The sequence below is a fragment of the Perca fluviatilis genome, chromosome 4, assembly GCF_010015445.1.
Source record: "Perca fluviatilis chromosome 4, GENO_Pfluv_1.0, whole genome shotgun sequence".
NCBI lineage: Eukaryota > Metazoa > Chordata > Actinopteri > Perciformes > Percidae > Perca > Perca fluviatilis.
The window spans coordinates 29,813,452-29,830,075 of NC_053115.1; the positions used below are offsets into that span (position 1 = coordinate 29,813,452).

The following is a 16,624-nucleotide window of genomic DNA, read 5'->3' on the forward strand; positions in this document are numbered from 1 at the left end:
GATAGATAGATAGATAGATAGATAGATAGTCCCGTGGGGGAAATTGGTTTTCACAGTCTGTTACATGCACATGGGTAATATACACTACATAATATTATAGATACATAGAAAAAGTACATTAACAACAAAAACAACAGATCTATACAAGGTCAGCAAGATAGATTGTTCAGTAGCGATATGGCAGAAGGTATAACACTTCTGCCAAAGCGAGTCCTTCTACAGCTCAGAGTCCTGTATCTGCGTCCAGATGGCAGCAGTGTGAAGAGTGGATTTAGAGGGTGAATCAATCTTTTCCCTCTCGAAAAAGACAGCAAAAAAGTATTTTTCCTTAAATGAAGCCAGAGTTTTGCTTGAAGCAAGGGGTAGATGCCGTAGTTACCTACACTGTCTGATTTTACCAGTTCTAGAACCGCCACAACACCAGACGGATGAATCCACACATTATAACCTCTTCTAGTTATTTGTAAAGTTTTATATTTCAGCAGTGCATGCTGGTACCTGTGATAAACCATTTATCCTGCTATCGTCGTTCTTCTCTGGTCCCAACAGCTGGGGATGCATCTGTGCGTGGCCGGCTGGATGGAGGGGGGGAAGGTGGGATACCCGACCCGCTTCCCCTCGGTCAAGTGTGGAGACAACCACGTAGGCCTGGTTATCTACAAAGAACCTGTGGACCAGAGCAGCATGTACGACGCCTACTGCTACAGGCTCAAAGGTACTACAGCAGCACAGTCTATGAGTTCAGGCAGAAGCAGGTCCGTTGTTCTTATCACTGTAGATTTCAGATCCTGAACAGCCTATGTTGCTTTAATTTGTTGTTTAGTCTGCTGCAGCATCACAGAGATCCCTGTGGATTCAGTTTAACGCTCAGTCTCAAACAGGCTGTTTGTATTGGCTTTATAATCCAGGGCTGCAACTAACAATTATTTTAATTATTCATTCTGTCACATATTCTTCAACTAACGCATTCATTGTTAGTAATATTATACTGTATTTTTAAAATACAGCATATCTATAGATAAAGTTCTGGACTTATTTATATCATGGCTCCAGTTGATGGAGACAAACTTTCAATGTCTGACATTAAGAAAAACTTGAAAATAAGTACTAAACCAAAAACTAAAATGTTTAATCAGAACTGAATTATAAAAGGGGTGATAGAATGCAAAACCGATTTTACCCTGTCATAGTTGAATAACGACAGTTTGGTGGGTAAATAGGACATACATAGAAGCTCAAAATCCCATTGACACCCCTTTACTATGAAAATCTCATATTTTGAAACTGCTGCTGAAAACGGGCGAATCTCAACAAAGCTAGTTGCTTACGTAAGCATCTCAGGATCTGTACCTTTGTCACGCCCATGGGTGTATTAAAGGGGTGATAGAATGACTATATAGGGTATATCACACTGTTCCTTGTGGTCTCCTAATGGGGTATGTAACATTGGTTGGGCTGAAAATGGCCTGGTTGATATTTTATTGCCCCTTATGCATCCCTGTGTTTTGGCCCTATTTGTAACAAGAGCTTTTCTTCCAAATATGGTATGCTCATGAATATTTAGATGAGCTGCGTGCTGATTGGTTGAGCGACTTGCCATACGCACACATTAGAGATGTGCGCTGATTGGTTGAGCGAATCCCCAATACACACACATTAGAGACGCACGCTGATTGGTTGAGTGAATCCCCAATACACACACATTAGAGAAGCGACAGAATCTCATATTCCAGACACTGCAATGTTTCCTTACCAAATTCACTTCTGAGACTTTTTTATGTGAGAAATCAACTATATAAAGCTCAAATATGGGCCATTTTACGAAAATTGATGGCTAATTGCAAATTTGGTAAGACTGTGTGTTGGAGTTAAGCGGCGGTGCTACTGCCTCGCCGCCCGGCCTGCCTTCCGTCACAGACTCCGGCCTGCTGTGAGCTCGATTGAGCTCCGTTACGGCTAGCAGCCCTGACACAGCTCCAGGGCCTGTGACTCCCCTCTTCCTGCTAACTAAATTGCCCGTGGTGTGAGAGTGAGAGCGCGGTCAGCGAGCTTGTTACACCAGCAATCTCTTACCACGTTACACACGTCACGCCACTTATACAACATCTAACTAAATGTCTTATAAAGCTAACAACGGTGTCCGATTTCAAGTTAATGAATATTTGTGAAGATTAGCTAGGGGTTTCGTCAGCTGCGACTGTCCCTTCAATCCTAGCTGTGTGTAGCTAGCTACAAATCACGGATAGTTAGCTTCATTTTCGGCCTAATTCGAGTATATTTACAGTTTGAATTTTGTCACGCCAGTTATACAACATCTAACTAAATTTCTTATAAAGCTAACAACGGTGTCCGATTTCAAGTTAATGAATATTTGTGAAGACTAGCTAGGTGTTTCGTCAGCTGTGACTGTCCCTTCAATCCTAGCTGTGTGTAGCTACAAATCACGGATAGTTAGCTTCATTTTTGGCCTAATTCGAGTATATTTACAGTTTGAATTTCGTCACGCCACTTATACAACATCTAACTAAATGTCTTATAAAGCTAACAACGGTGTCCGATTTCAAGTTAATGAATTTTTGTGAATTCCAGAGGAATTCTAAGAGGAGGCTAGCTAGCTCCATCCAGCCGCAGGCTCTATCACATCCAGCCGCAGGAACTGGATCCTGTGGTAAGAGATTGCTGGCGTAACAAGCTCGCTGACCGCGCTCTCACTCACACACACCTGGCATTAGGAAGAGGGGAACTGCAGGCCCTGGAGCTCTGTCAGAGCAGCTGCATTTGGTAGTAGTCCATTAGCCCACAAAGCAGTGACTTTGCGCGGGTAGAAGTGCCGTGGGTTGCCAGCCGTAACGGAGCTCAATCGAGGAAGGAAGGCAGGCCAGGCAGGCCAGGCAGGCCAGGCAGGCCAGGCAGGCCAGGCAGGCCAGGCGGCGAGGCAGCAACACAGGCAGCACCGCTGCTGAAATCCGACACACAGTCGGACAAAATTTGTAATTAGACATACATTTTTGTAAAACGGCCCATATTTGAGCTTTACATTTCTCACATAAAAAAGTTTCAGAAGTGAATTTTGTAATGGAATAGCAGAGATCTGCGTGACCTAGATTCAGAAGACTACCTGATTTCAGGTCAGTTGTATAGCCTATGTAAATGTTGGGGCGTGACTGTTCTCTTAATACACCCACGGCTGTGACAAAGGTTCCGGATTTTGAGATGCTTACGTAAGCAACTAGCTTTGTTGAGATTCGCCCATTTTCAGCGGCAGTTTCAAAATATGAGATTTTCATAGTAAAGGGGTGTCAATGGGATTTTGAGCTTATATGTATGTCCTATTTACCCACCGAACTGTCGTTATTCAACTATGACAGGGTAAAATCGGTTTTGCATTCTATCACCCCTTTAAGAGAACGGTCACGCCCCAACATTTACATAGGCTACACAACTGACCTGAGATCAGGTAGTCTTCTGAATCTAGGTCGCGCAGATCTCTGCTATTGCATTACAAAATTCACTTCTGAAACTTTTTTATGCGAGAAATCAACAATGTAAAGCTCAAATATGGGCCGCTTTACGAAAATGGATGGCTAATTGCAAATTTTGTCCGACTGTGTGTTGGAGTTCAGCGGCCGGTGCTGCCTGTGTTGTTGCCTCGCCACCTGGCCTGCCTTCCTCCACAGACCCCGGCCTGCTGTGAGCTCGATTGAGCTCCGTTACGGCTGGCAGCCCACAGCACTCCATACCCGTGCAAAGTCAGCCTTTTTTGGGCTAATGGACTACCAAACGCCGCTGCTCTGACAGAGCTCCAGGGCCTGCAACTCCCCTCTTCCTGCTAGCTAAATGCCCGGTGTATGTGAGTGAGAGCGCGGTCAGCGAGCTTTTACCACAGGTTACAGTTAATCTTTTAATGTGTGTAATTATAATATGTTGAGTTATTTAAACGAAAGGTTGGGGAAATAAACGCCGCTTGTCCGCGAATCTCATTGATCGAGCCTGCGGCTGGATGGAGCTCTATCAATGAGAGCTAGCTAGCCTCCTCTTAGAATTCCTCTGAAATTCACAAATATTCAATATATAACTTTGCAGTGTCTGAAATATGAGACCTGTTGTCGAGTCTCCCATGTGTTTCTATGTAGTTTGCTCATACCAATCAGTGCGCAGCTCATTCTAAATATTCATGACCATACCATATTTGGAAGAAAAGCTCTTGTTCCAAATAGAGCCATATTCACAGGGTAGTTAAGGGCCTAATAAAATAGCACTCGGGCAATTTTCAGACCAACCAATGTTACATACTCTATTAGGAGACCTTAAGGAACAGTGTAAAATACCTTATATAATCATTCTATTGGGAAAAATCTGAACATCCTTACATTTAAGAAGTTGGAACCACAGAATATTTGGTGTTTTGGCTTTATAAACTACTTGAATTATTAAATTATGAATCCATGTCAGAATTGTTGTTGACTAAGTTTCTGTCCACTGGCTAACTGACTGATCTAATTATTTAAAATATGTGGGCCCCTGTGCTGCAATACACTTCAACAACAAATCAATAAATTACATTTCTGTGAATCAGTGAGTCTACTATCAATTACAGTTTATTCCACTGTAGAAGAAATTCTCCAGAATATTAAAGTCTGATAGATTGAGGGTTGAGCTGAGACCCAAGACTTCAGACCTCAAAACTGAGTGTGTATAATGTGTGTGTGTGTGTGTGTGTGTGTGTGTGTGTGTGTGTGTGTGTGTGTGTGTGTGTGTGTGTGTGTGTGTGTGTGTGTGTGTGTTTGTGTGTGCAGATGTTTCGTGTGTGTGTCCCGCAAATTACATTGGAAACGGAGACTTCTGTAACGGCGTCCTGACTAGTGTCCTCGCAACATACAGCAACTTCTCCATCTTTTACAAGGTAAGTTTGACAGTAAATAGATAATTCTGGTTATTAAAACTAAAGCTTTTTTAATATCACTTCGAATTTTAAACACATTATGTTATGGATTCACAATGTCAACTCCAGAACATCAAACAATTCTTATAACTCTGCGATCTTTTTATCAGCGAAGAACAGAGAGGCTCTCGTAAGTTTTTGAAAGGCTCTGAGTTGCTTATTAATGAGGCAGTTTTTTTTTGTTTGAGTTTACAAGATCAAGTGACTGATCTACTGATTTTATATGACATACAGTGTGTTCATAACTGGAGTACAGCCCTGTGGTTGCATTAGCCAACCAGCTGTTTCATTTCACTATCAGTGGCTCATTTGTCAACTGTTTGGTTGACTAGTTCTTTTTTAATAAATCCCAATTTAAGCTCAGAAAGTTTTTTTTCACAAGCCCTTTTTTGTGTGTGTATGCAGTGCCTATACATGAGGCCCCTGGACTCCCAAAAAACAGATTACCTGACCGGACAAGGTCCACAAACTCTTATCCACCTCTGTGGTCTATCTTTGATCCAGTTGTGTTCTGTGGACCTCAATCAAATAATCACCTAAATGCACAATTGAATTTGATGTATTTGTCTGGTATTACAGTTTTAGGATTTTCTAAATATAAGCATGCATCACAGAATGATTGGGTGAGTTTTAAGTTTCGACAGGATTGGGTGAATTTTAAGTTTCGAGTGTAAATCTAAATAACATCACTGTCCTCTCTCTCTGTAGTTGTTGTTGGACTATAGCGGCCGGTCCTCAGAGGGCAAACAGCTTGTTGAATTTATGTCTCACAGGAAGTCTGAGGTCACGCTGTTTGTTCCTCACAACGCCGGCTTTGCCTCAAACCAGGTGATGTACCCTTCAATAATTACTTATTAATTACTAAATGCATTACAAATTACCAAAACTAAGTACTAATTACAAGGATGTTGACTAATGGAAACATCTAAAAGTAAAAAGAGGCCCAAGGTATGAGCCCTGAGGAACTCCACACATCATGTTGGATCAGTCATAAGGAATGGCAGTAACAACAGAAAGTACTTTATTTTACCTACCTAAAAATGTGGCATAGATCATTAATTTATTTAATAATACATATAGTATATTTCACATTTAGTTAATACATATATTAGCCTTTAAGGAACAGTTACAGTAGGTGTTGAAAGTAACGTTTTTTATTATTTTCAAATTTGAAATTTAAGCTAAAAACAAAGAACATGGTTTTATGTTCAATAATGTGTCAACTATGCTTGGATTTTCGAGAAATAGACACATCAACACAAACACACATATTAACCTTTACTTAATAGTTCCTAATTAAGTTTGTAACATTTCGAAGTGAATTAGATCAATCAGAATACCAGCAGGTTCCAACTGACCGAACTGTTAATGATATCAAATCTGTTTCTTCTGCGTGTGTGTGTGTGTGTGCATGTTTGCGCGTGTGTGTGTGTGCGTGCATGCATGCACGTGTGTGTGTATGTCTTTAGACTCTGTCTGATAGAGATCTTGAGTATCACATCTCAACCAATCACAGCAGACGACCATTCAAGGATCTAAGACACCAGGAAGTCATCATGTCCAGGCTTGGGTTCAACCTGACTGTTACCCACGGCAACAATGAGGTCAGAAACGCACACATACACACACTGCTCAGGTCCATGAAAAAACAACAATAAAAGTAAATGATCAAAGATGTTTATTAAAGGAGAACTCCGGACGATTTTTACCTGAATCTTGATCGCTGAATGTCACAGAGTACTGTCGATAGGAAAAACGACCAAAATCGGTGCTATAGCAAACTGCTACTCACCAACGCCAGATCCATCAATATACACACAACATCCAAGACAACACAGCGATACTGCTGGGCTCTCCGTGGATTGTTGTTGGGTCTAGGAGACGGCGCAGACGGAGGAGGGAGAGGAAGCAGAAGCGGGGCTGCAGGTCCGGTGTTATGCTAAAGCTAAGAAAACAACCACACAAGCCACCTGTATCTCTAACTTGGAATTACAACTCGCTGGAAATCGCTATGTTCGTGACTGCTGTGTTTTGATTATCACTGAAACCTGGCTTCACCCGGGGATACCGATGCTAGCATGCAGCTAGCATAGGGTGACCAAACGTCCTCTTTTGCCCGGACATGTCCACTTTTTACGTACTGTCCGGGGCGTCTGGGGGTGTTTTATAAATTCATGAAAATGTCTGGTTTTCACAGTTTTTCATGGGACCATTAAGCGTGTACTTAAATTCACACAAGGTACTTTGTTGTGTGACGTAATTCCCAAGGTGCTGCTTTGTGGGCGGCTCTGCGACGCGCACATAAACAGGGACCAGAGCAGACAGTGGAGCAGCATTGCACACAAAATGCTGAAGCGTTTCCTGCTAAAGATTTCCCACAGTGGTCAGAAAACACAGGGGAGATACTTTGTTTCTCTCACTATGACTCTAGAGTCGTACTCGCTCGCCGTCACTCTCTCACTTAATTCTCCCTCGCTCTATCACCCACTCCCCACACACACAGACATGCCATTAACATTAGGCTACGGCGAAAGCTCTGCGTGGATCCTGCGTACAACCATAAAACAAGACTTAGTGCAGCTTAACAGTTGAAATGCAAAAAAAAAAAATCCCACGTACCGTCCCGGTCGGGACCGGACAAGCGGGAGGCGGAGTGCACCGTGTGCAAAGCTGGCACATATGTTTCAGTGTCTTTATTATTTATCTTATTACATTGAAAAGGTATTAAGAGATATTTTGTTGAAGCTGGATTTTCTAACACAGAAGAGGTCATATTAAGAACATTATTTCATATTATTTATTTATTTATTTTAAAAGAGAGATATTTTGTTACAGATTTTATTTTATTACAGAAGTTATTTTTGCACCATTGAGGCATAATAAAGCATGTTCATTAACCGTTAATTAAGCCAGTCTGAATTTGTGTCTTGAGGCCGGGCCGAGTGTCCTCTTTTTTGGAAATCAAAATGTGGTCACCCTAAGCTAGCAGGTTGCACTCTGCTCCACTGGGACAGGACTGAGGACTCCGGTAAGAGCAGAGGGGGGCTCTGTATGTACGTTCATGAGAACTGGTGTAATAACGGGACAATTATAGATAAAGACTGTTCCCCTGACCTCGAGTACATGTCTGTAAGATGCCGGCCTTTTTTTCTACTGAGAGAGCTAACAGTAGTGATCGTCACTGCTGTGTATTTTCCACCTGACAGCAATGTAAACACGGCGCTCTCTCTCCTGCTGAACACCATAAACGAACAGCAGCGGACCCACCCCGACGGTGTTCATATAATCGCAGGAGACTTTTGTATGCCTTTTGTATCTGTTAAGATGCACAAATGCACTCTTTAGAACATGCCCCCACAACTGGCATTTTAGCTAACTGGGAGGTCTGGCCATTAGCTGCAGCAACTCCAGTTTGCTAGCTCCGATTTTTGGTCATTTCTTTTCCTATCGACAGTACTCAGGGACATCTAGCGATCAAGATTCAGGTAAAAATCGGCCGGAGTTCTCCTTTAACATTAATTTATTAATTTTGTGTCTTTTGTTATTCTTTTTAATGGTATCTCCTCAGAGCTCTAAGCTGGTGAACCAGCTGCTGCTGTTGGAGTGGGACATTCCTGCTGTAAATGGGATCATCCACGTCATTGAGGCCCCGCTGACAGCACCCCCTGCACCGGTGAGTGATGGTTTAACCCAGAGCTGTTAACAATTAGGTCATCCTTTTCCTTTTTATTCTGAACAATCATGTCATCTGGTAGTAGCTAATGCATTACAGATTTTTTAATGGTGCAGATTCACCAAAATGAGGGAATAAATAAAACTGGACTCAAGGTTTAGCTCACAGATAACTGAATGACCTAACACTTTGTGTTTACATCTCCCAAATGATGGCAGCTACAGTGCCAAAACTTAAAATTACAAAGGTTAAGAAAAGGCCAACAGGTGAGACTCAATAAAAATACATTTGTGTTTTAAACCATTGGAATTTCCTTTTTAAAAACACAAAAGCTCTATAGATTATAAATTAAAGTAAATTGAATTGAAACGTTTTCCATGACCCAAGGTGCTAACACAAAAATCTACATATACACAAATATACACAGATAAACAAAAGCAACATAGACATGAAAATATGTAAGTAAAAATGACACGTTAGAAAACAGTGAAATTAACTTAGCATGCATGCTTGTCAGCAGAAATGCCCTGTTAATAGTTACAGTCAAATTAGAGAAATAAAATTACAGGAACAGAGTCATGAACAGTGATCATGTTGTCATGCATGTGACTAGAGGGAAGGCATTATTTAGAAAAAAACTAATTTATGTTTAACCTTCAGTAGTTGAGTTGCTGCTAAGATTTTAGTTTAATTCTTATGTTCCTGCTCTGACTCTGAACATTCATCTTAAACAGAAAACTAATTTAGTCCTGCTAAAACCTTCCTGGTCTCTGGGAGTGGACTCAAATTTTGTTCTGAAGACAAAACAGAACAATGAGATGAAATTTTTGCTGTATCATGAACTGCTACAGTTGTCACGGGGAGCCAGAGAATTGTAGGACCTAAATGCAGAGACAGCCAGGCAATGTAGTGAGCTTGAAGATTTAATAAACGAAAATCCATACAAACAAAAGGTGTCCAGAAAACAGCAGGCAAGGTAATCCAAAATGTGGTAGCAGTCAAAAAACAGGAATCACAAAACCGGAACACTGAAACAAAAGACTATCACACAGAATCCAACACAGAAATACACACAATGACCTCACAACAGACAAAGAAAACAGAGAATAAATACAAGAGGTAACGAGGAAACAAGAGACAGGTGACACAAGCACACGAGAAAAGGTGAAACAAATCAGGGTGGGGCAAACAATCACAAAGGCTGGAAAACACAAGGCAGGAAGTAAAACAAGACATGACATGGAATACCAAAATAAAACAGGAAATGGAAAACCAATAGAAAACATGAAACCAACTAAACACAGAAATTTGACACAGGGACTAGACGTGACAGTAACCCTCCCTCAAGGGACGGCTACCAGAAGGCCCTAAAAAAAGTCCATAGAATAGGGCAAACAGCCCAGGGAAGGCGGGGGGAGGGACGAATAAAAGTCACAAAGACACAAAAATGGGGGCGACACAGGCGACAGCGGGCTCAGGAACTGAGAACAGCAGGGCTCGGGGAATCAGGGGCTGCTGGCAGCTAGGCTCAGGTACCGGGGACCGGTTGCTGCAGGCAGCGACGAAGACGGAAACCCTCTGGCGACCGAGCAGGACGGCGAAGACTCTCTGGAGGCCGGTGGCGAAGGCAAAACCCCTCTGGCGGCCGGCGGCGAAGGTGAAAGAGGAGCCCCTCTGGAGGCCGAGCAGGACAGCGAAGGTGGAACCCCTCTGGATGCCAGCGACGACTCCGTCGGCAAAGGCTGACTCCCTCTGGAGGCCGAGCAGGACGGAAAAGGCGCACACCCTCTGGAGGCCGAGCAGGACGGCGAAGGCTGACACCCTCTGGAGGCCAAGCAGGCCGGTGTCACAGGAGGCTGGACAGGCGAAAGATCAGCTGGAGATGTGCTGGAGCCAGGCCAAGCATCCGCTGTGCTGGAGCCAGGCCAAGGGTCCGCAAACAAGGTAACTGGAACAGTGACAGGAAACGAGGCAACAGGATCAGGAGTCGTCGAGTCCGGCAACAAGGTACTGGAACAGTAACAGTAACGGCAGCCGCCGACTGAACACAGGGAGCTTTAGTCGGCCGAGCCGGCGACAGGACACGGGGGGCAGGAATCGGCCGAGCCGCCGACAGGACACAGTGGGCAGGAGTCAGCCAGGCCGCCGACTGAACACTGGGGACAGTCTCTGGTTTGCCGGACAATGACAAAGTCTCTGGGACGACGGACAACGGCAAAGTCTCTGGGGCAAAGTCTCTGGGGCAAAGTCTCTGGGGCAAAGTCTCTGGGGCAAAGACTCTGGGGCAAAGACTCTGGGGCAAAGACTCTGGGACGACGGACAACGGCAAAGTCTCTGGGGCAAAGACTCTGGGGCAAAGACTCTGGGGCAAAGACTCTGGGGCAAAGACTCTGGGAAAACGGTCATCGAAGACTCTGGGAGAAACTCTGGTCCGCTGCATGGCAACAAGGGTTCCGGCTGGTCGACTGCTGAGGCACTGGAAAGCTGCGCGTCAGCTGGGGTTCTGGAAAGCTGCATGTCAGCTGGGGTTCTGGAAGGCTGCACGTCAGCTGGGACTCTGGAAAACTGAACGTCAGCTGGGACTCTGGAAAGCTACATGTAAGCTGGGGTTCTGGAAGGATCCACGTCAGCTGGAGCTCTGGAAGACTGGACAGCTGAGGCCCTGGAAGACTGGACAGCTGAGGCTCTGGGCCGCTGCACAGCACGGGCTTGGGGCTGCTGCACAGCACAGGAACCGGGCAGCTTGCCAGTGAAGGCTCCGGGGTGAGGAGAGGTTGAAGCCAGCTTTCCACGTCCCCTCTTGCGGCCTCCATGGTTTCCAGGAAAAATAGCCCGGCGGGTACCCTCAAAGGACTGCTGGTCTCTCTGACCACGTTGCAGTAGGGCATTCTGACAAGAATTCTGGGGAAGCAGGCAAGGAGGCAGGCCGGGTCAGGAACAGAGAGCCTGTAGCCAAGATGCTAGCAGGCCGAGCAACAGGCAGGCTGGTGGTTGCTAGCTGGCATTGACGTAGGCCAGGGATCCGATGAGGAGCTGGTAGCTGACTGTGAGAAGCAGTTGTGGAGCTAACAGGCTTGGATGAACAAAATCCATTAGTAGGTGGAGAAGCTGGAGTGAAAATGAAGCGGATAGCCCAGTTAGGAACAGAGTCCTTTAACCACGAGCTACCGACAAATATGCCTCCTGGCAATCACTGCTAGCCCTCCTCCACATGTACTTAAGCTCCACCAGGTCACAAAGTTCATCGGACATCTCTGCTCTCTCAGTCTCTACTGGGTCCATGATAGGTGAGGTCATTCTGTCACTGGGAGCCAGAGAATTGTAGGACCCAAATGCATGCTACTGTCACATCTAGTCCCTGTGTCAAGTTTCTGTATTTAGTTAGTTTCATGTTTTCTGTTGGTTTTCAGGGTGGGGCAGACAATCACAAAGGCGGGAAAACACAAGGCAGGAAGTAAAACAAGACATGATCTGGAAGAACAGAGAAACTACCAAAATAAAACAGGAAATGGAAAACCACTTAAATACAGAAACTTGACACAGGGACTAGACGTGACAGCAGTTCTGAGCGCAGCCTCCAGGAGGAGCAGTGAAGACCATTCGCGGTTGATGCTAGATCCCACCCAATACACGTGTCAACGTCAACACGAGCATTAGTGGTGTGCGATACTGAAAATGTTTGTATCGATCCGATACCAAGTAAATGCAGGGCCAGTATCGCCGATATGGCTATGATACCGATACTTTTTAGTAATTAAGGTGGATGATCATTAAATTGCTAATGAATGAATGAATGAATTTGCATGACCTTTAAGTGGTTTTGTGAATTTTCCTTTGGATTATTAATAAGTTAAAAACCAGGACAGAATTGTCATATGCTTGTATAAATTTGTTGTGTTCCCACTGTATTTTACAGCCTTTTTACAAATTATACAGCTTGCCGTTGTTTCATTTTTGGCCTGAAAATCTAGCCACACGGTGTTTCTCTTCCTCTCTGCCATTCTTCTGCTCCGTCTCTGTCCTGCTTGTGTGTGTGTGTGTGTGTGCTGCTGGCCTCTGCCGGGCCTGGATACTTGCTTGCTTGTTTGCCTGGCGCTGCTGAGTCACGTGACTGTACAAAATCAAATCACAAGAGGGGGGAGGAGGAGCAAAGTATGTCTGATCTGCGCTGTGACAGCATGTGTGACAGGAGCGGCACTTGAAAGCAGCGGCACTTACACAAACACAGACAGCAATGTCGCTTCTCTGAGGAAACTGCAGCAGTACAGGAGAAACTAAACTATTGATCTCACTACACTGGTATTGATCAATATCAATACCAACGTTAGTATCGATATTATTGATATTTGGATCGATCCGGCCACCACTAACGAGCATACTGTGCAGGAATCAACACTTGGGCTTCAACGCCAGCCATCAGACACTACTGCAGTGTTTATATTTTACATGTTCTCTTGGTTTCCGATGTTGTTAATCATTTCGCATTCTTGTTGGAACATGTTCGGATGTGTAGTTTTTGGTTTCATTCCACTGCTACATGTAGCTACATGTTAACGTCAGGAAAACCTGTTAACTTGGTTGCCAATGTTAATTTCTCCCCAATTTCGGATCACATTGCTTCCGGAACATTACCAGTAGTGTTGTTTTTGGTTGAGAAGCTTTTACTGGTGATTTGTAACGGTAGAAAGTGCTGCTATAGAGCTCAACAGTGTGGTTCTGGAAGTAAAAATCCCATTCATTTTCTCCATAACGATTTTGATAATCAGCCATAATGTCTAAACTATCCAAGGTAGATTGACCACGAGCTCCGAGGTTGTGAAACAAAAGCTAGAAGTCCGTGTGAAATCAACCTTGTATTAAGAAAAACATGTTTTATTCGCGATCTTATGGAGAAATACTACACTACCCACGATCCTAAGCGTAACAGCAACATCTCTGATTGGTGGAACTCACTGTTTTCCATGGAAATGTTTACGAACAGCTAGAGCAAGGTTCTACCATTGAAGTTTATGATAGTTTATGTACACAGTCATGTACCTTTGATTTCTTTGCCGTTTTCAAAATTGTATTTTGCGCCGAATCTAATGTTTTATGGTCATGATTCATCTTGGAGCTGGTTGGCTTGGTTCCAGGCTTAAAACTCTTTATATAAGCATTTTCTGAAACGTCAATGAAGATATTGAATGGGGAAAAACACTCCCAGAACCAGAGCCGTTCAAAAAGCTCACTGTTGAGCTCTATACTCGTTATAGTCAGTCTACGAATGCGCTCTAGCATTTACCACCGTTCCCTCTACGGTCTGCAGCGCTTCCTAGATAGAATGTTCTGTCTGTTGTTGCTAGGCAACAGATACAGCTGTGGGCAGGGAGCAGCAGATGGCTGTTTAATTTCTTTGCAGTTTTCAGGAAATGAAGATTCAATCAGCCGCGTCACGATTCAACATCACAACTTTGATCAATATTTATGATGTGGGACACAAGAAGATGATGAAGACTATTTTATTCCCCAAAATGACTTAACGTTCAGTGGTCACCTTATTTCCACTCCTCCTCGTCCCCTCCACGTACTGACTGTGGACGGAGTCAGTTTAACAAATTTAGATGTGAATGTTCTTTAGGTTTTGAACCTAGACAGTAAAGTTCTAATCTGTTTTTTAGTTGACTACATAAATTACGAATTGGCGTCTACGTGCGCCCACTCGTTTTTTTCTATTGGCTTAGTACACCCACATTTTGTCTGAAAACATCTTTATAGTTCTGTATCAGAAGAATTTGGATAAGTAACAGTGATGTTGACACAGCTGAAGGTGGAGACCGTCACATTATATCACAGGTCACGTGGTGACATCCTGCTGTGATGTGGAGAGAGAAATAAAAGAGGTTCAGCCTAGTGCAAACACACTATATGGCATAATTAAAGTCCTGGTAAATCCAACATAAATGTGTTCCAAGTCCGTCACACCACAGGAAAAAGTGTTATTAACCACCCAGCCAAATCTGAATGATTAAAAAATATCGCTAAGTATATAATATTAGGTTCCAAAATCGTGAAAAACTAGTATTCTCTGAAGGCACTGAGCTAAAGAACGAGCCACAGCCATGGGCCACTGCCCATCGACACTCTCGTTGCAGCTGTATCAGTTTGCTAGCACATCAGTAGTAGTAGTCAAGGGGCACACAAACAACACTGATACTCTCTAACATTGTTGTTATATGGTAAGGGTTCGAACCATGATTTCAGGCTGCCCAAAAAAATCCTGGACACAGAAATGGTGAATAAGTTTAACTCCACAATTGAGTACTTCACAGTTTACAGTATTTTCATGTTGTAGTGTTTTCTAACATGTATAATGTGTTGAGAAAGAAGTCACTAATTTTGCTTTACCCAGACTTTAAATAATTCAATTACTTATTACACTGCTGTGCATTAGTACAGTCCAAGAATAGTCATTTCCATGTGAGTTTTTGCATTTAGAATTCATTCTATGGGTGACGAGTGGTAAATTAAGTTTTTTGGTTACTCTTTGAACAAGTGTTTTCTTTGACATCACGGAAACCAACTTTATAGTATAAAATGGTTGTTTCACTGTGAAATCAGTGAAGACACATTTAATCCAGTTTGTCGTTCAAACTCGACTTCAAAGTTGTAAAACTCTTGATGGTTACAGTTAAATCACTTGAGAGACACATTTATTTATTTAAAGCCACAATTTAATAAATTTGAGGAAACAAATTATTTAAAAATGTTTAACATATGGCACATTGCTGAGCTTTTTGGTATCAAATGAATCTATATAAACGTGTCTAAAGTCTGTGGAAAGATGAGAATGAAGGAATAAACTGCAGATTGAAACAAACGCTCCACATGATTCCCAAATGCCAAGATATTTATTTTTATTTAGAGCACATTCCCAAGTGTCAGAGTAGAGACAACATGGAGCCTTGAGAATTAACCAGAAACAGGCCTGAAAGCTGCTGTTTTATGGTCTCCTCCTTTGAGTGTCGTCGGGTTATGACACATCTACACAAGGTCACAGATTTCTCAACAACACTGAGAAACCACCAACAGTTTACTGAACAACCTTCAGTCAGGGAAAAACAACACAATGTCAAAATATACTCCCACAAAAACACCAGCTCAGTGTCAAAAGATTCTCACTTCTCAATCTAGAGAAGTTTGTAAAAGGAGCCTGACCATTTGGGAATTCCAAACAAAACCTTTCTGACCATGTTGAGTCCACCAGGATGGTTTATTTCAATAAATTAAAATCCTGATCAAAACACTGACCTAACTAACCTAACTTACTTCAGATTTTTTTACATTAAATCTCACAAGAAAGCTGAAATTAAATTTAAACCTAGGATGAGAAAAAATTAAAAGACTTTTCCCTGCTCTCCCAAAAGAAGTCAAGTCTTGAAAGCAACAGCCTCAAGTGTCAGCCGGTGAAAGGGCCCATTATGCTAATTTTCAGGTTCATATTTGTATTTTGTGTATCTACTAGAACCTGTTAAGATGCTTTAATGTAAAAAAACAAACAAAACAAAAATTTATTTTTCTCTTACCACCCATGGCTGCTGCACCTGTATTCACCCTCTGTCTGAGACGCTCTGTTGGAGCGCCTGTCTCTTTAAACTGCTTCCCAAAAAAAACAACCAGTCAGTTCTGACTGGTCAGCGTTTCCGGGTCTTTGCATCTGTGCTCCGCACTCGCTGTCTCGATCCGTATCATCCGTTGCAGCCAGGGATGACTGTGATGAAGTATAGCGACTCTTTCTAGGAGGATTTTCCAGTTCTGTTGTTTCACCGTCATGTTCGAAAGGTGTTGACGGGGGTTGAAAGGTGTTTTAAATTAATAAAAATAAAATTGCCATGGTGTCTGGTAAAGTGCAGCTGCAGGATACTGATAAGCATTATGCTGTGTCTTTATATGCATGCTACCGGCCAGCAAGCTCCGCTGTTTGGTCTATGTGTGTTGTTCTTTTATAGCTATGGTACTTTCAAATACTATTG

General features: G+C 43.0%; 1 protein-coding gene across 1 annotated transcript in view; it reads left to right on the top strand.

Moving 5' to 3' along the window:
• The window catches only part of stab1 (stabilin 1), a 111,955-nt gene that overhangs the window by 87,940 nt on the left and 7,391 nt on the right, over positions 1-16,624 (top strand). The window contains exons 62-66 of the mRNA XM_039797369.1: positions 550-715; positions 4,797-4,903; positions 5,651-5,770; positions 6,412-6,546; positions 8,511-8,615. Coding sequence (XP_039653303.1) covers positions 550-715; positions 4,797-4,903; positions 5,651-5,770; positions 6,412-6,546; positions 8,511-8,615 — 633 coding nt within the window. The remainder of the gene's footprint in view (positions 1-549; positions 716-4,796; positions 4,904-5,650; positions 5,771-6,411; positions 6,547-8,510; positions 8,616-16,624) is intronic.